The 20,112-nt window shown below is 29.4% G+C and overlaps 1 protein-coding gene across 1 annotated transcript; it reads right to left on the minus strand.

The window, feature by feature from the left end:
- Window positions 1–4,347: 4,347 nt before the first annotated feature.
- On the minus strand, window positions 4,348–18,293 carry LOC124369454 (coiled-coil domain-containing protein 63-like). The gene is made up of 7 exons (XM_046827461.1): window positions 18,145–18,293; window positions 11,610–11,739; window positions 10,522–10,704; window positions 8,616–8,797; window positions 8,131–8,488; window positions 6,380–6,638; window positions 4,348–4,535 (listed from the first exon to the last, which is right to left on the minus strand). The coding sequence occupies exons 1-7, from the start codon at window positions 18,291–18,293 to the stop codon at window positions 4,348–4,350; spliced, it is 1,449 nt and encodes a 482-aa protein (XP_046683417.1).
- Window positions 18,294–20,112: the final 1,819 nt, after the last annotated feature.

The following is a 20,112-nucleotide window of genomic DNA, read 5'->3' on the forward strand; positions in this document are numbered from 1 at the left end:
TCTGTTTAACTCAAATAAAGTAGATTGTACTGCTAACATTTCTATTGTGGTTTTACTGAAACAGTATAAATGTCAAATTGGAGAGAATTAAGTAGGAGACTCAGCATAATGTGATAAGCACTCCTCGTATAATGTATAACACAGGCCTTCCATTGTTTAGGAAATTCAATTTCTAACTGATATAAAACTGGTGTTGTGTGAAACAGGTGGGAAATATAGAGAATATGAAACGGGTAGGTTTAGGTTACCAGGCCAATTAATAGACAAAACATAAGACCTTACATCATCATATATGCTTACAAAAAGATTTTTTCATCAGGAGTTCTTTTTTGATACTGTGACACATTCCAAATTCTGCTGTTTGTCAAAATCACGATTATGGTTTATCCTGCAAAATTAAGAGCAGACAAGCAAAATGTCCCCCAAATAATAATATATAGTTATCAAAGTATTACCCTTCATACTTGAATTCACTGTGTGGTAATATTATAATTTACATATATTTTTAAGATATGGATTCTAGGAAGCATTTAACAATAACAAATATTGTAATTGGCTGCAGAAAATTTTAGCTTGTCCCCTCTAAAAAGTGGTTGTGAAAAAGTACTTACTGCAACTGTGTAAAGTTTACACATTAATGTCAACTTTGGAATGGAATGTTGCTCAAGTATGCTTAATGTACAGGACAAATAGTGGTAGTACTGCATGTCTGCCATTTTGTACCAAAGAAAGGTTTTACAGATAATTAAGCCCTTCAAAGAATGTGAAAAGATTTGGATGATGACCACTGCATAGTTAGTTATTTTGAAGCTGGATCTACTCTATGTGATATTTATGACTATATATGTATATATTTGTTGATTATAAATGTTCCTTGTTTTCGAGAATAAATTTATTAATTGGTGGCTAATTTTATATACATCATTTCAAAAACCTACTTGATGTCAAAATCAAATTATCAAAAAGATGAAAACCTGTGATATAGAAGCCGTATTGATTACTAATTTGCTGAGTTTCAGTCAATCACAACACAGCTCTGCCCTCTTCCATTCACCTTCATAAGTGGACATGCATTACTAGCTCTCAAATTTTGGTTCTACATCTAGTAACAAGATGATTCTCGATGCAAAGTCTGCATATTTCAAGATGTTAATTGTGTTGGCAATGTTTCAGTACGTATGAGATCCAGAAAACTGAGATAATAACGCTGTGTAAACCTAAGAACTAATATTATGTTCCTTATGTAGAATTAAATAATTTCCAGGATTATTCATATTAACATGTAAACACACATTTTAAAACACTAACTATTATTACATTGAATTCTAATTGAACTTCAGGAAATTGTGAAAACAACAGGCAATAAAAGAGAAATTGTGTAAGTCTACTGAGTAATAAGCTTCAACGACGCTCATATGAATTCTGTGGTTGAACATGCTGCATCATAGACCTCATTCTTCGCTATGTAAAAATTAAGTTTCAGAGAAAATTTCTACCCTACAGATGAAATATTTCTTCAGATATATTGCCAAATGATACATACCCATTTTTGTAAATTAAATTAATTGTGTTTCATATTAGTGTTTAAATAATAAACGTATATACACCAAATCACTATAAAATTATGTAAGTGTTGGGATAGTTAGGTTGTATGTGTTAATATGTCCCATATTTCGAATTTCTTATGGGTGTATTCAGTTTGTTTACAAATTACTTATTTTCTCATTGTCATCATGGTTAGTTTTGAATCTGTTTAGATCTATTTACTAGTAGAAACATGCAACTTATCACTACAGGCACATTCATTTTGAGGTTTGGATTCAGTTTTTTGATTAAGTTACTTTTTATGCGATAATAAAACTATATTTCTGAATCAAAAAACCTTGTTTATTTGTAACAAACAGTACCTTGTAAAACAAAGTTATTTTCTATATAGAAACTTGGTATCACCTGCTCTGCATTAAGTTATACAGAGAAAATACTAAAATTATGTGTATACTATACTGTTTAAAACATTATACAGTATTTATACTTAATAATTTGAACAGTTTGTCTTAATAGAAATACTGAAATAACCCATGTTTTCGTACACAATATATTTAAGTTTTTAATATTAAGTGTTTTCATATACTGTTTTAAATACAGTTATAAATGTAATAATTATGGACATCATTATTGATCTGCATAAAAGTCTATTTTCCATATTCAGGCAATTCCTACAAGCTTACAACGTTGATCAAAACACTTCAAAACTGTTCTAATGTTAACCTGTAAGTATTTATAAAAAGTGATGACCCCAGGGGTGCCCACACCTCCAAATATCTAATGGCCAAATATTCCTCTCCACAAAATTATTAACAGTTCTCTGCAAAGTTAAAATGGGATTTAGACAATGCTAGTCATTCTTGGAGAGATAATATAAGATTACCTATTGCAAACAGTACATTTAAAATTGGAACTGTAAAATTTAATTAATTATGAATTTAATATTTATAATATAATTCAAATTATAATCTAAGCAGCATAAAAATAGTTAAAAAAATGTAAAACCACTTCCATTTTCACTAAAGAGCTATGAATTACGTTATTACGTTTGTCCTTTACGTAATAGAAAAAATCAAATGTTTACACTACACCAATAATTTGCCAATGTAATCATTTTGAGTATCATTTGAATTATGTTTCTTCGCAAAGACTAACAATTAAAAGTTTAAGCTATTTTAGAAGAAAACTTATGATTTCACAATATCGAATATTAAATCATATCAAAAGGCAGACAATTTTTAAGGAGTTATAAAACAGGAGTGGAATTGAGTGATGGGGAAAGATAAAGATTACTAGGAGAGAAAGGGTTCCAAGAGTGCTCTCTTAGAAAATGTAAAGCCTCAAAACACTATTTTTTGTACTTTTAGTCTGGTTTAGCAACACATGAAAATTCTATTCTCACTCCCTTAAAAATTCTTAAGAAATGATTGCCTCAAAACAATTTTTGTAATTACTTTTAAAATTATTTTATTGATGAGAAATAAATTGTAATTACTTTTTGTGAAAATTTTGTTGAAGTGCATAAAGAAGGGTAGTAACAGATAACTTTGTTTTTAAATGTTTTAAACTAAACTAATTTAGGATCTAATGCTAACTGAAACTGTTTAGTGTTCAGTGTTAATAATTCATAATTTGCTATAAAATCCAGATGGTTTCTAAGAAAATAGTTAATTTTTAATATCTCACAGCATTATGACATTATTATAAAGATGTCTAATTACAATTATTTATTCTGGGTTCAAAACATTACTTTCAAAATGATTCAAAATTAGGCATAATCTTCCCCATATTTGCATGATTGCTTAAGTTATCTATTGTTATTATTTATGCAATCAACTTAACTATACATGTAACTCTATTTAAAAAGTCAATAAATATTTTAAGAAATACACTGTTGGTTGGTTCATGATTAGACAGTCATTCTATCAATAGTTTAAATCAAGGAAAGTAGGAAAGTACAGTTATTAGACATTTAGTGTTTTACTAAAAATAATTTATCTTTCTCAAATATGTTAAACACAATATTAAGTTTGAATTTAAGAATGTCACTGTCAAAAAGTTCACTCAAAACCTGTCAGTGCACAACTTGCATAGCAATTTCCTTTTGGGACCTATGGGTCATTTCAGTTTAATACATACAGGAAAGTATGGATATGAGAGAAGGACTAGTTACAATCTTACCTAGTTTGCCATTGTAATAAAACTGGGGTATGAAAAATACTTGTTATACATTAAGTGTAATGAAATTACTTTTTCAAAGGTTATCTAAACTTTTAACTAAAGTTAATTTTAAATAAACTTAAGTTTGTTTCAGCTGGAATTAAATAAATTATATTATAAAAATAGATTTAACAAAATCTCCTGGAAATGATAAATTTAAAAAGAATAACTGATCCATTCTCTGTTCCTGTCTTTGTCTAATACTTAATTGTATATACTTTAATAGTAACATATATATCCATTTTAATTGACAATGCTCCATGCTCCTGCTTTATGATGTAATTCATGAACGTCATTTATAGTAAAGGAAATATAAACTGAATTGGATTGAACTAAAAAATCAGTTTATCTGTATGAAGTAAGCAATATCATAATTTAAATGTTAAACAAAATATCTCTTAACTTATAACAATTTTATTACAAACACTGTCGTTTTTTTGCATTGTTGTAGTTTTTATTGAAAAATAGAAAGCAATACTGATATGTCCTTAAGATTAAACTAGAATATCAAATTGCCAAGTAGCTTCTCAACTGCCAGTGAATTGGTTGGGTCCCAGTCTTTTGTGGAGTTAATTTTCAACCTTACATTGGACTCGAGAGACTGGAGTGAGTTTTGCTGGGAGGGGTCATCTTAGCCTTGGTGGTCTGTTTCTCAGGTACAGGTGTGGTAGACTCTGGTATATTCAGGCTGCTCAACAGGTCACCAATCTGCTGCTGGATGATACCCAGGAACAGCATCACATTAAAAGTTGATACGGCTGCTTCTTCACCTAATAAGTGTAAATCTTCCAATTACTATTCAAATGCTATTGACGACAAGGTGAACTTGCACTACATAAGAACACACTCTATTATATAGCTTTTAGCATTTAAAATTAACCATATAAATTAAATTAAAATCCATATCAGCCAATGAGATAAAGACTGACTATTTGGCAGAAAATGGTGACTTTCAGTACTATGTCCCATTGGTGGATACTAATATGACTATTATATATGTGTCTGACGGCTGGTTTTAAGTGGGTAAAGTCAAAACATTTTACCAAAAGGATTTATAATTTTAGTATTTGAACCTTTTTGGATATTCTGCCATTCCTACCACCACCAAAACTAGCATGGCTGAAAATTCAATTGATTTCTTTTCTCGGTTGATTTCACAGAGAAAAACTAGGTTTTATGCTTATACAGTGTAAATTAGCATTTAAATCATGGACTAAAAGTTTATGTTCCTTAGTCCATCCAGTGATTTGTACCCATCTGGCTAGACATTATCTGCCCCTTCATATCCAGCCAAACCTTAGTATCTCAATGTATTGAATATTTCATATAATTGCTTATATGTTCATTTTTACCAAAGATTTTACCTCAGTTTCAAGTTCATAACTTGTGTTATAAATATATTGAAATTTCTATATACAATTATATACACAACTGCAAGAAGCGTTGATTATATTAGTTACATTATAATCAAAGCTAGAAGTATATTACTTGTATATCTAAGTAAAACTGAAATGATATTGCAGTTTCTATCATCTTACTTGACAAATAAGGTAACTAAGTATTTCTCAATGGATAGTGTGCTTTCTCTGATTTTTTTTTTTTTGTGGAATAATAATTCTGATTGGCCATAAAACATAGAAAGTGTACACATTCATATAATACTACCACACTTGAAAGCCATGTTAACACCAAACTTCAATGTTAAATTAGATCTTTAACTCTTCAGTTTTAGTCTCTTCACTGTTATGGAAAGAGGTAAAATAAAATCTACCCTTTTCTCTAGAAAACCTAATATTATACCTTAAATTTATAAGCAAATACAAAATCATTTTGTCCTTAAACACATACAAAAAGAACTTATGTACTATTGTTGTGTTGGAATCAAGTGATAGAGAGAGTTTTTCAGCCTGGTATTAATCTTTTAACTGGAATCATGTAAAAATTAAATCAATATAACATTTCCATCTCAATTCTTTTCTGAGTGAGTTCCGTTGAATTTTGTTAACAATGATCAAATGATGTATTTTTATCTCCTTCACCTCGTTTGAGATGGAAAATAACATACCACGTTTTCTTTTTGCTGACTTTTTTTTACTAATTTTTGTAAAGGAAATTGCATAAAAACAGAATATTGCCATACACAAAGAATTTGTGAAAAATTGAAAGTGAAAAATCAATGAACAAACATAATCTAGATGTACTAAAAAAATAGACAAATACAAAATACTTGTATACAAGATAGAACACCATGGAATTGACTTGTCTGAAACTAGCTATAGATGTATTCACCCAGGTTTGTCGGAGTTGCCTATCATTTCTATAGTTATGAATATAGTAAGTACCTCAAAGTATATTTATTTAAAGTCACTTGTATTTTAATAACTAAGTTTTAAAGTTAGTTGTTATAGCATTAAAATGATAATCTTTTGTCAATGTTAAATTATTGTAATTTTGGAAACACAAGTTGGAATAATTGTACAAATATTAAATACTTCTAAATACTTAATTTTTCTAATACATTTTTGAGAACTGCCTGCTTGACTTCCATTGGTGAGTTGAGTCTGCATATTATTAGTTGAAAGAACTATAGCTGAGGACCAGGTACACATCTTACCCAACAGATGAAGTATAGGAGCTGTATCCGATCTGCTCTCTGAGAATAAAGTATCCACTCCTGCCAACAGACTGTTGAGAATGGAGATACTCAGCTCCTTGACATCCAGTCCTTGCTGCGTCTCCCCTCTTCTTCCGTTCAGAATTTCTGTCAGAGAAGTGATGGTCTCCTGCTGCTGTGCCGCTCGCTCCTTGTTGATGTTTCTCTGCTCGTCTATTGACAGCATCAACTCATTTGTCTGTTCTTGCAACACCTCCAGCTGTAACCAATTACATCCATATTTAAGGTTTAATAAAGACACGTTTGTCTCATTTTATTCATCTTTCGACTATGTTGAATGTAGCTTATTGTAACTTTGAAGTGCATTATGCTTACACAGACTTCGATCGGAGGCTGTAATATTAATTCATGCATTATAAACTATATAATCTTAAATAAAACAATGATAAAATATCCTGGTTTAGATTTGAAACTATACGGGTCCAAATGGCGTCCTTACCTAGCCTTTCCAGAACTCACTTGTAGTGTGGAATTGGCATAATACATTCCTTAGAATATAATGAGAAAAGTTTGTGAAATATTTTGGCTATATTCATTTTGTTAATATAAGCTTTTCTTTTTTATATATAATATTTCACCAAAGTGTATTCTCTCTTTACCTTACACCTTGTTCGACCAGATTTTAAAAATCTGCTTTAAAGAATGGGATAGGGCTATTTAATACTAGTTATTCTAAAGCTTACTTAACAAACTAGTAATTTTAAAAAAGTATTAAAATTGGCTGGAAAACGTTAGAATTTGTTAGTAATCCTTCATCTTGAGTTATAAATCAAAATTTGTATTAGCTTTTAATAGTAAAATCGTAAAAACACAATGAATGTGTAAAGCCATGCATCAAAATTCTAGAATGTATCTTAGAGAAGGAGAAAAAACTGTTTCTTCCTTAAAGTTTTTTTCCCAAAAAATGCATCCTTTTAGGGATAGTCCTTGTAAGTTTAAAGTATATTTTTGTTTAATGAGTTTTGCTACTTGATTACATGGTATTTAGATACCAATACTAATTAGATAGTATGGGTGTTTTTTAATCTCTTAGTAGATCTTCAAAAATGCATGATCGTAAGATTCTGCTCAACCCTTACTCCTATTTCATAGTCAGGAAAGTTTTGTGTGAAGCCATTTTCAGACTACATATTATCAAAAGTATCAGAGATATAAAACTGCTTTTATCTTTCTTATAGAATCTGATGGAACAGCTAAATGAACTCAGAGTTGTATTAAAAGTATTCTTTAATGTTCTCATATTATTTTGTTGATTAATTTTGCAATACTAAAAATGAAAAAACTCTCTTTTTGTACCACTGTTCAGAAGCATAACGATATTAACAAAAATCAAATTTGACTGTTCAAACTCTTAAAAAGCTTTTGTTCTGATGAGATGCATTAAAAACAATTATTGACAAAAAAATTATTTTGATCTCTTGATGATACGACACACCATGTACTCTCTCTCTCCTTCCAGGTGGCCCCAAGAAGTTTGGCACAAGAGTGTGAATTTGGAAAAAACTTTTAAAGGATGGATCTCTTAACTCACTTTTCTTATCTTGGAATGCTCTCTCCTAAAAGTTATGTTTTTAACTCCAATATATATTTATTTATGTATAAAAATGATCTTCACATTGTATTTATGTGAAACACCAGAATCGTTTTTAATAATTTAAAACATGTGAAAATCAAACAATGACAAAACTTACTTCATTATTCAACTCATTAACATAGTTAAAAAGAGTGAAATTCTCTTCTTCTTGTTTCAAAAATCTGGCAGCTAACCGATCAACATCAGTTTCTCCAGAAAATTCTTTAATTTGCTCAAGAATTGAGTTGTATGTTGTTATAAGTTGTTCTGTAGCTTCCTTTTGTTGTTGTTTCTTGATTGCCTCCTTAGCCTCAAGATCAGCCATTATCCGCTTCTGCCCCTTAATCCCTAAGAAATCCTGTAGCTTGGAATCAAGGTCAAATCTCCGCTGTAGTTCTCGCATCTCTTGACTGTGTAGAAGCAGGTCTGCACGGTCTCTCTCCTTCAACGCCTGCAACTTGGCTTGAGCCTCTTCCCTAGAAACCATACTTTGTATGAAAAATGTTCTTCTCTCTCGATAATAAAAAGTTATTATTTTCTTAGCAGTCATAGTAACACTAATTGAATTCCTTTAGCTAGACATAATAAATTCAGTAGACACACCTTTGGTCATATGCTAGAGTAGCTTGCTCAATTAAGTCCAGCATTATCTTTTTCCCCATTGTATACTGTCCGATGAGCATCTGATACAGGTTGTTGAAATGTGCTCTTTCTTTCAACAAATGATTTATTTCTTGCCGAAGGTTTCCATTGCCTGTAAGCATTCTGTTTAAGTTTACAGTTGCCTGCAACACAAATATTTTAAACTACGTGTTTATTTTACAAATACAGTATTTCACATCAAACAGTAAAATATAATAAACTATTATAAAGTTTTCTGTAGGCTTTGAATGTAAACAAACAGTTGCAATAATATAGATAAAAAGACAACAAAGATTACAACTGTGCATATAGTTAATTTTATTATCTGTAGAAAGATTAATTCAGTAACTCTCTGAATCTGAATAAATAATCACTTTATTAAGCCACAAACTGCTTTTCCATAACTGCAAAAAATAAGAAACATGTTATCATTTTAGTTAGTACCACTTATAAATTTCATAATCTTTAAAAATGTTAATCATCAAGATTTTAAAAGATATAAACTTTACATTTTCTTGAGATCTTCCATTATCAATATCACAATATCTTGAGTTGTGGTGTGATACTGATTCTTCAAATCTTCAATCATTGGTGTATAAAAGGGGGACTCAGGGGCTCAAGCTCTCTAAAATTTTGAAATACACATTAAAATGTCATACAGTAGTTTTCTTTAAGTCAGAACACATTTTTGAGATCTTTAAGTTCATCAATTTCTCATGGGAAGATTCCTGAGCCCCTATATTGGAGGGTATTTTATTCCTCCTAAACCACCCAGTATGTTGGCCCCCTTTGAAATAGTTAATTAACTATACCGATATTTTTAGATCTCTATTTATAATAATGTGATTTTTTAGAGTGAAAAAGTTATGCTATATGTTACCTTTTTATTAACTACCATATGTTTAAGAAACTAAGATTATTCAAAAGGGCTTTGATTTAATTTACTTGGAACAACAATATTTATATTTATGTCTCACATAATAGTCACATGATCAACAGGTGGTATGTAATCTACAAATAATTAATGGAAAACAGAACTTAAGCATGAATAAGGAAATGTAGAGTGGTTTATTGACGTGGACATTTAATTTGAGGTATTTTAAGAGAAAATATCCATGAACACTCCTCACTCAGTTGTTGCCACTATTTAGAAATATTTGTTTTACACTCAAATCGTACTTCACATAAAGGATGATACTACTATTTTATAATCTATCATTGTGCTATAAATAACATTTTGGAATCCTATAAGAACCAGAAAAATAATCCTAGAATGTACCAGATTCAAGCAATGGTCATTGATATCTAAAACACAAACCTGTAACTGTCTGTGAGTTCCTCTTAACATATTCCGATAGATTGTATATTGCCTTTTGCTACCTTTATAAACATTGGCTTTTGCTGCCATAGTTATCTTGCTGCTGAGCACGACACCCCACTGAGGAGCAAGACATGTTTATGGAGATTCAGCAACACCTATCAAAGTGATTTTGATTGTCTCTTGACACGTCATAAATTACTGTTACTTCTTCCAGAGATTTTTCATAGCCATTATAGCCAAAATATCAAGGACCTTTATCATAAAAATAAGATAAAAAGAAGACATGTTTTAGCAGAAAAAGTATTTACGAAAGACACACAAAATTAAAATACAGCAAATTTAGCTTTTAAAATGGGCACGCATGAAATTGTTATATTAATTATGGTTTTAAATGTAAATAAAATAAGTTATAATCTCAGAAAAGTCTTATCTTCCTCATTTCTACTTTAAGACTTTGGACTGATGGTTCTTAATCCCTTATTTACAACAATTACTTAGCATCTATCATCAACCAATCAAGATGTAAAGCAGAAAAGTTTAACTTACCACATACAGCCTATTCTCTAGAAGATCCATGTTACGAGCACACTCTATCGCTTTTTCACAGAGTTGTAATTCTGGGACATCTTTCTTCTTTAAGTTTAAAACTTCTCGTTCCACTTTCCGTATTTGGGACTCCAATTCTGTTAGCTGAGATTTTTCAGTTTTGATTTGGTCTTCAAGCTCATCCTGTAAATATTTATAAATGTCAGATTGTTTGTTTCTTTTAGTGTTAATTACGTTACTTAAGAGCTGCCTGTAATAGTGATTTTAGCCTCGTAAGAACAATCAGGATAAACATTTAAACATTTTAATGACTTTTGGTCATAAAATTTGCTGGCAATGTCCCATTTTAGGGATTTTATTAATACACAAAACGATTTTTAGTATTTTACATATTTGTATTAGTTATTCATACAAAATTCTCAAACTCAGTCATTTAAATATTAGAAATGTATGCTTTAAAGGAAATAATAAAAAGTGTTAGAATATGTACTAACCATTTAATTAAATTTATACACCTCCCATAATCTTATGACAAAAAGGGTAAAAGTGTTAACTTTTTTTATTTGTCCAAAAACTATGGATAGTTTTAAACATGATTCTAGTGATATTTTCAATCTGGTAATTTTAACTTCAGCTAAAATACATTTTGGTGTTTATGTAGTGACCTTTCTCTTTCAAAATAGATTTTATTTTAAATACAAATTCAATGTAACAATTTTCATTATCATTTCCTTTTAATAAAAATACATTTAAAACTTATCTTATATTAAATTTGTTTATAATGATCTGAGAGTGAAGGAGGAGAGTGCAATCTAGGTGTATTCTTCCAATAATTAGATGGGCTATTATCCTGCAACCATCCTCTCTCCAGCCAGACTTTTTTGGCCACACAAGTTTATCCGATGTTTACACAATAAATATTGTGAAGTTCCAGTAAATGAAATTACAATACTGTTTAAAAACCACAATCTTATTAAAGAATTACAGTTACAACTTTAAAAATGATATTATTATGTTATCTAGTTTGCATGGTAACTAGAGCAATTAAACTGAAAAAAGAATTTAAATGTAATTTATGCAGATATTACCTGTCTTGAGAGTAATCCATGTAGTTTCTGTGACTGCACATTACTGGCCCATTCGTTGTGCAAAGATTTTGAGATGTTCAGGTTTGTTATCAGTTCATCTTTATCTCTTTCTAATGCAAAAATTACTTTCCTAAAAATTTCAAACAGACATTAAATTAACATGTTTGAGTTTGCAATGTTTGTTGGTAGCCTAACAATTCTATTTATATATTATATATGCATACAAAATTTATGAGGGTTTTCTAGAAAGTAGATACAGTAATGTTTTGGTACCTACATTGGCTCAAAATCAATTTTAAATGGCCAAACAATGTGGTATATTTGATAAAAACACACATGTTTACTCTATTCTGAATAGTTTACATTTTTATTAAATAATTTCTTGTCATTACATATGTCTCATTAGATGAAGTTTTACAATGCTTGTATTGTAGAAATATGTCACAAATGACATATATAATGTATGTACTGCTTGTTTCAGTGCTTCGGACTTTAGACAATGTTCCTTCAGAAATACCTTTAGGTTTTGAAACAGGTAAAACTGAAATAATGTGCCAGGTTAGAACTGCAAGGTAATTGTGAAGAATATCCCCATTGAAACTTGCCAACCTTTGTTGTGATATGTCAGCTGTATGAGGGTGAACGTTGTAATGAAAAAACACACTACTCTTAAAGACATGATAGGCTTTCTATGGTCTATGAATCTCAAAAGAAAAAAAATCTGTGCATTCAAACAATGAATATACAAATTACAGGTTTTATACTTTATATACAGAATTCTCTGTGGTAAAATTTACTGCAGCCACCATTTTGAAATATTTTCATTAAAGCAAACTTGACCATATAGAAATGAAGTTCTGCTCAGGCTTAGGCAGAAAAGGGAGCAGACATCCCTGAAATAATTGCTAAGGTGGCATGTCTGTATATGTGTAGTGCACAAACATGTCTTATTTTCAGGGCAACCACATAAAATTACAGTAAAAAACCATATTAAAATGTAATGAAGAAATTTAATATGAGCACCAAGAGTATAAGATGGAGAACAATGACTGAACTAAATTGTTGTATGCAGAACCAGAAGCCTATATGAACACATTGGGCACATGAAACATTAGGATACAGAAGAATCGGACTGAGAACTCCAAATATAATCCCTACACAATAAAAATTATTCAATTAGTTCAAATTTTTCTGTTAACCTTGGACCTTAAAACTTGTAAATGACAATACTCTATCAAGTTAACAAACAGTTTAAATTTATTGAGTATCTGGTGTACATATGTAAAATAATAAATCACACTGATTTTGTTTTAATATGACTTTGACAAAATGTCCAAAATTGTTTATACATTCGAATTAAAGATCAAAACAGACAATTCCAATTGTAACCATGCACACAGAGACTGGATGACATTTTTTTATTTTACCATGCAGCAAACAATAATAAAGGTATTCTGTTCCAGAAGGCATTCTGTGTTTAATAATTTCCTGGTTCTGAATTTGTTTTTACAGTTTAATGTTCGTTCCGTGGAAGTTTAATCAGTGATCCCCAAAGCCAACAACATTCAACTGTTGCATAAGCAGTTGAAACATCCAGATGTCTTTGCAAATGAAAAGTGCAGGATGACCAAGAGTGCATTATAGCATTAAGAAAATACTTACATATGACTCCCTACCATTTTACACTTTAAATACTATTTATAGTACACATGCTAAATACTTAATGCACACAAAAACTTTGTAAGTGCAATGATGCAACAGGAAACTATGTCTTTCATAATTATGTTGTGTTTAGGAATGAAACAAAATCTCATTAAACTGTCGCAATATGATCAGGACTCCCACAAAAATTGTAATATGCTTGTCTTTTTAACTGAGACCACAGTAATATGATTGGGCTGGATATTATTGGGTTTTCTAGATATGATCAAAACATGGCTTGGTGAACAGGATAATCATTTTGTAAAAGGCTAGCACATCATCACATTCGCAAACTTCAAGATTGGTTGAATGTTGCAATTTCTGATCGCTGGATTGTGCACCATGGATATGTTGACAGGGTTAATTTATTACAGCCTCCAAGATTGTGTGATTTCATTTCGTGTGATTTTTTCATTTAAATAATTAATGAACCGTGAGTCTACATCTCTCCACTGCCTACTAATCTACCTGAATTGAGACACAGAAATACAGAAGCTGAAGCTGTTACCATATAATACATGCTGTATTGGAGGAATTTGCTTCAGTTTGAACGTATGATTCTGTAATTTAATCTCTATTTTGTTATTGTTAGTAGAATTACAATGTTTAAACCGTTATTTAAGTGTAATTAAACACCATGGGCCAAACAATATCCATAGTAAAATTTTCAGATGAAAATTATTTAAAACAACTATTTTGTATAGTAATAATTATAAATTAGTTTGAATGTGTGAACAACACTAAGTGACTTATACCAACTTAGTAAGTTAACGTGACTTTGGACTGTGGAGAGTACTTTATATTGACAACTGTTATAAGGAAATTGTACTTAGTTGTTAGAAGTTATAAACTTAAGATTCAAGATCTTTATTGGTCTTTAAAACACATTCAATAAGTGCAATGGACTTCGTCAAGTTACTAAAATATTCTAAACTAAAACACTAAACTAAAACTAAAAACAAACTACTCAGATTCTACCTACTCAATCCAGCCTACCAGCAAATATATAGATCTATACAATTAATAACACTAATAACCAAACAACCAACAGATCTATATAAATTAACAATAATAAATAACTTTTAACACATTTAACATGGATAAAATTTTAAAACTAAATAAATAATAAATAACTGAATAAATAAATACATTGAGAGACAAAATTTAAAAATTATTCATTTATGTATATACAGATAAGTTAATAAATTAAAACACATACTAAATCCACGAATAAATAAAACAAATACAAACAATACAAAACAAACAATTACGGTTTATAATTTAACAAATCAATGGGACACACAACGAATATTAATTTTTTAAAAGCATAAACATGTAATATCGCTGCTTAAGAAATCTGAGACTGAGTAATAAACATTATTCTTGAACCAGTTCTCTAATACTCTCTTAAAATTGTTTTAAAGGTACAATCCATGCATTTTGTGGTAATTTGTTAAACAGTTTTTAATTTTCATAAAAATATGGCTACCTCTAGTTTTTTCTAATCTTACTTGAGGAAGATCTAAAAAATACTTCCTTCTCTTATTATACCCATGTACTTGTTCCCTAATTGTAAAGCTGGGGAGGACTTCTTTTACACTTACTAAACAACAGTAAATATAAAGATTTGGCAGTGTCATAATTTTATACTCTCTAAATAGAGGAACACAAGTTTCTCTGTCTGATACATTTTTTATTGACCTAATCGCTTTTTTTTGCCATATGAATGCTCTTTGTGCACTAGTACTGTTTCCCCATAAAGTTACACCATATCTTAATTGCGATTGAAAAAGGGCATTATAAAACTAATAACAATGTTTCAATAGATACATAATTTCTTAACTTTCTTAGAAGATAAACTATTCTAGATAGTTTTTTTACAAAGGTAATCAATATGATAAGGCCCAATCCAACTTACTGTCCAAAACAAATACCTAATAACTTAGCAGTTGAAGTACTCTCTTCTAATAATAGATTGTTTAAAGAAAAAACTATTTTCTCCGTCTTATTACTATTTACAACAAGTGAGTTTGCTTCAAACCATTCTAATGCCATTTTTAATGTTTGATTTTCTTTGTCCATTAATTCATCTAAATGTTTTGTGCTGTTTAATCAGAGTAGTATCGTCAGCATATAACACTGACTTACATGTCACATTGAATGAGAAATCATTGACTGCCATTACAAATAAAAAAGGACCTAAGATCGAGCCTTGAGGCACACCTCTGGTAATATTCTTAAAGCTAGATTTATCATTACGTTGTACAACCATCTGTTTTCTGTCATTCAGATATGACCTTAGTAAATTAAGCTCATTATTTCTAATTCCATAACTGTGAAACTTATCCACTAAAATTTTGTGATCTATACAATCAAAGGCTTTAGTTAAGTCAATTAACCTAGCAGATGTTGTCATATGCTCTTCAAAACTCATTAGAAAATTATCAATTACAGTCTCTACTGCTTTGATTGTACTTCCCCCTGGAATAAACCCAAATTGTTCTTGACAGTATACATTATTTTGGACAAAGTAAAAATGAAGTTGCTGTTTAATGTTTAATTCAAATATTTTTACCAAGTATAGGTATTAAGGAGATTGGGCGGTAACTTGAGGGATTTGATTTGTCCCCTTTCTTGAATATTGGACACACTCTAGTTAGCTTTAATGCCTTTGGAAAAATCCCTTGCTCCAACATCTTATTAAATAACCATGTAAGAGGTGTTACTATTCCTTCAATAACATTTTTTATGGTTTTTATTCGAGAATCCATATATATCTACACTACTTGAATTACTTAATCTAGAGACACAGTTTAAAACTTCTTCTGCTTTAATCTCATGCCAATTAAAAGTTAGGTTTGTATCAATATTTTTATGTATAATATACTTATTAACTAGGTTTAAAGCTTTATTATCAGGTACACTTTTACTCTTATTAAGATTTTAAACTACTCACAATATTAACAAAATAATCATTAAAGGTACTAGAATCTATAATACACTCTGAACTCTGGGCTGTTGAATTAGACTCTTTTTTAATTATCTCCCAAGCAGCTTTACACTTATTACTAGAGTTTTCTATGTAACATTCATTCTCCAACCGTTTGGCTTGATCTATTCGTATTTTAAACAATCTTTTTGCTTTGATGTAATCTTTTTTGTAGTCTGGTTCCTGGGCTGTACCTTTGCTAATTTTATATCTATCGTAGAGGGCTAATTTGTACTCATTGATTTGTTTCAGCTCAGGTGTGAGCCATTTTAATTTTACCTTGTTTTGCTTATTCCTTAACCTTAACATCTTTAACTTTACAATTTTTCTCAAAAGAAATCGTCAACAACTCCATAAAAATAATCAAAGGCTTGTTCTACATCATTAAAACAGTTTAAAATACTCCAGTTTGTTTGAAGTAAGTCATATTTAAAATTAAAAATTGCTCTATCACTCATATCTCTAATACATTTTTTTTTTTCAAATTTAGGCTTATTTTTACATACATACACGTCGAAAAATTGAGCAAATACATCAGAATGATCAGATAAATGTGGTTCTATAACATTACAACTAGTTTTATTTCTACTGATTGAAAGTTACAATGTTGTCTAGGCAAGCCTCGCCCCTAGTTGGCTCATTGTTTAACAAATACATGTTATGTGATCTTAAAATATTTAAAAACCACTTCACTTCTGGTTTATTTTGTCGTACATTAATATTGAAGTCTGAAGAAATTATATACTGTAAATTATTGTATTTGTCATGTAAAAATAATAAAAATAAATCAAGAGTATTTAAAAACTGTGGTACATTAGAGTCTGGCGTACGATATAGAGTGACAGTTATTAACTTAAGTTTAGGCAAGAGAATACCTGCTACCTCAAAAAGGCCTGTTACACAAAAAGGTCTTAAATCAATTGTTTTAAATTCAATCTCTGGCTTAATATAAATAGAACATCCACCACCTCTTTTAGATAGATTATTCCTAGTAAAGGAATTAGCTAAAATAAAATTATTTTGGAATATACAAAGAAACTTCCTCGTCAAACAGCCAATGTTCATTCACCATGAAAATGTCACAATAAAAAATCATTCAAAAATAGGTTTATTAAGTTTTAATTTATTTCTAATTGACTGGGTGTTTAAATGTAAAATACTAAGAGGTGATGTTTGTAAGTTTGCTACATTATCTGGGTTGTTGATGCTTCCCGGTAGTTTCCTCTAGAGGCCAACTAGCTTCTTTCCACCGAGTACAAATGTGAATGTTAACAGAAAAATCCCAATGGCACGTTGTGTCCCTTTTGTATTCTCTCCTAGTTTATTCCACATACGAAAGTATACATTTTAATTTTCTGGTATTTATGTTCTTATAAAAATCACATACTAAAATTAAACTCTGAAGTAATTATATAAAACATTGTTTATGGAAAATATGACTTTCCAGAGTATCAGTGCACTATTGATTTTGGCTCTATACTTCAACTGGTAAACTGATATTAAACTTATTTAGTAAATACTCTTTACATAACTGGATACAATACTGTAACATATACAATACTGTACCTAGAGATTGGGAAAATCATGAAATGATCATTTATGTGATATTTTAACCTTCATCTGGTGAAATGTATGAATATATTATGGGTATAAATTTAATATGAATGTATTAAGGTTATTTAGACACTAATTTTTTTTAAATTTTTATGACACGTTTGATCAGAGCTAGGTTTAAATAGTAATGAAATTAAATATATAGTATATTTGACATATTTAAAAAATAAAATACTAATTTATGGAGCTCTAAACTAATTTATTGAATAATACCAGGAAGTACCCATATACCTCTGTTTATCTAAGTAGAACTTCATCTCGTCTGTGTAGGATTGGCGATCACCTTCCATGATCCGGTACTGTCGTTGTAGCCTCACCAACTCTGCTTGAGCCATCTGGTTCATCTCCAGATCATCTTGAGGGGGTGGTTTTCGAGACATCTTCACTGATTCAGTTCAACAATCAGGCTTTTTTGTTTCCAATATAAATATTGTACTATTTCTAAATTATTTTTGGCAACTCCTTAATTACACTTTCAATACAAATATTGTACATTTATTTAACATCATATAATATGAAATTAATTATTTCAAAACAATCATTATTGGCTGTAATCGTTATAAAATCCTACTAGAATAAATAATGAAATCACTGAGTTGGTTTGCTGTAAGGAAGACAAAGTTAATGTTGATTGTGTTGCTAAGTAACCTCTCCCAGCAACCTCAAACTATAAACATCAAAATATCTTGTTGTTGCTGTCAAGAAAATTAACTGTTTCATGTTTGACTAGAAACAATAATTCTTCAATAAACTCCTGCTTCTCGTATTAAAATGTGTTTAATTGCTAATTTTGTCACAAAATTTTAGTTACCATTATCTAAAATAATGAAATATCCTTATAAAATATATATAGGCTATATATTGTACATTTAATTGTTACTATTATACACAGCATTAAAGTGTTATTTTTAATACATTTTAAATGCACATTACTTATTAACCAATTTAATATAATTTGTTAGAAGTTTTAATAAATCAAAACATATAACTTACATAACTTTGAAACTAGACATTCTCAGATAAAAATAAATGTACATAAAAAATAAAGACTTTTACATCAATATTTATTGAAACAATTTATTTTTGTATATCTGTATGCATATGTACTGTAAAACATTATTATGGGATAAACATATATCTAATAGAAATTGGAAGCTTTAGTACGGTAAGTTATCATTAGACAGCTTAAAGTTTGTTTTGAAGCAGTTTACTTGTTTTGGCCCTTTATAAAAGAGAGAGGCAGCAGCTAAAAATTGTTTAATAGCCATGGTATTTTTTTCAAATCATAACATTATAGCTAACGTACATATATTTTAGAGACAGTTATGGTAGTTAACCCTATACCTGGTAAAGTGTGTTATAACATACATTAATTACCCTATGCATAAACAGATTACGGTTTAAAGCTTCCGGCAACAGGTTGCTAAAACTAGGAATAAACCATGATTAATTTATTTGATCAAGACTTCAGATAACCATTGAACATAATTCACTAGGACATTTAATGAAAAACAAATATCTTTTCAGATCTAGTTTTTGAAAAATAAAACCAAACAATTTGATAAAAAAATTAACAGTGTAAAGTTATTAGGAAAATATTTTGAGGATTTTTAAACAAACAATCTATGTACTATTTGGACAAATTTTATTTATAATAAGATTTTAATTTTTACTGTTAATGCTTTCACTTGTAGGTAAAAAGTATTATGTTATGTTTACAAACTGCATATTGCATTGAAAGTTGTGCACACACATGAAAGCGTGTGCACGCACACTTCCACGTGTATGTGTGTATGTACGTGATGATATAATAACTTATATATATATATATATGCATATACCTAAATTCAAAATTGTTTTATATTATACTATGTTATTATTTTTAAATTAACAACTAATCAAAACTTGTTTACATGTCAAAATTGTATTTACATTTAGGAAGTTTATTATCAGGTGTTTCTTCATTTGTTTGTTTATTTTATTTTATTCTGTGTATGTTTTACAAGTGTACTTGACAAAGTTGTAATACAAGGAAATATTGTACATTAAACAATTGTAGTTTTCTTTTGAAACTGCTCTAAGAGATTTTACATATATATATATATTTTACATATATATATATTTATATATATATATATATATATATATATAAAACCTCTATATAAAATCTATATATAATCTCTATATAAAATATTGATA

The sequence above is a fragment of the Homalodisca vitripennis genome, chromosome X (genome assembly GCF_021130785.1).
Source record: "Homalodisca vitripennis isolate AUS2020 chromosome X, UT_GWSS_2.1, whole genome shotgun sequence".
NCBI classification, from domain to species: Eukaryota; Metazoa; Arthropoda; class Insecta; order Hemiptera; family Cicadellidae; genus Homalodisca; species Homalodisca vitripennis.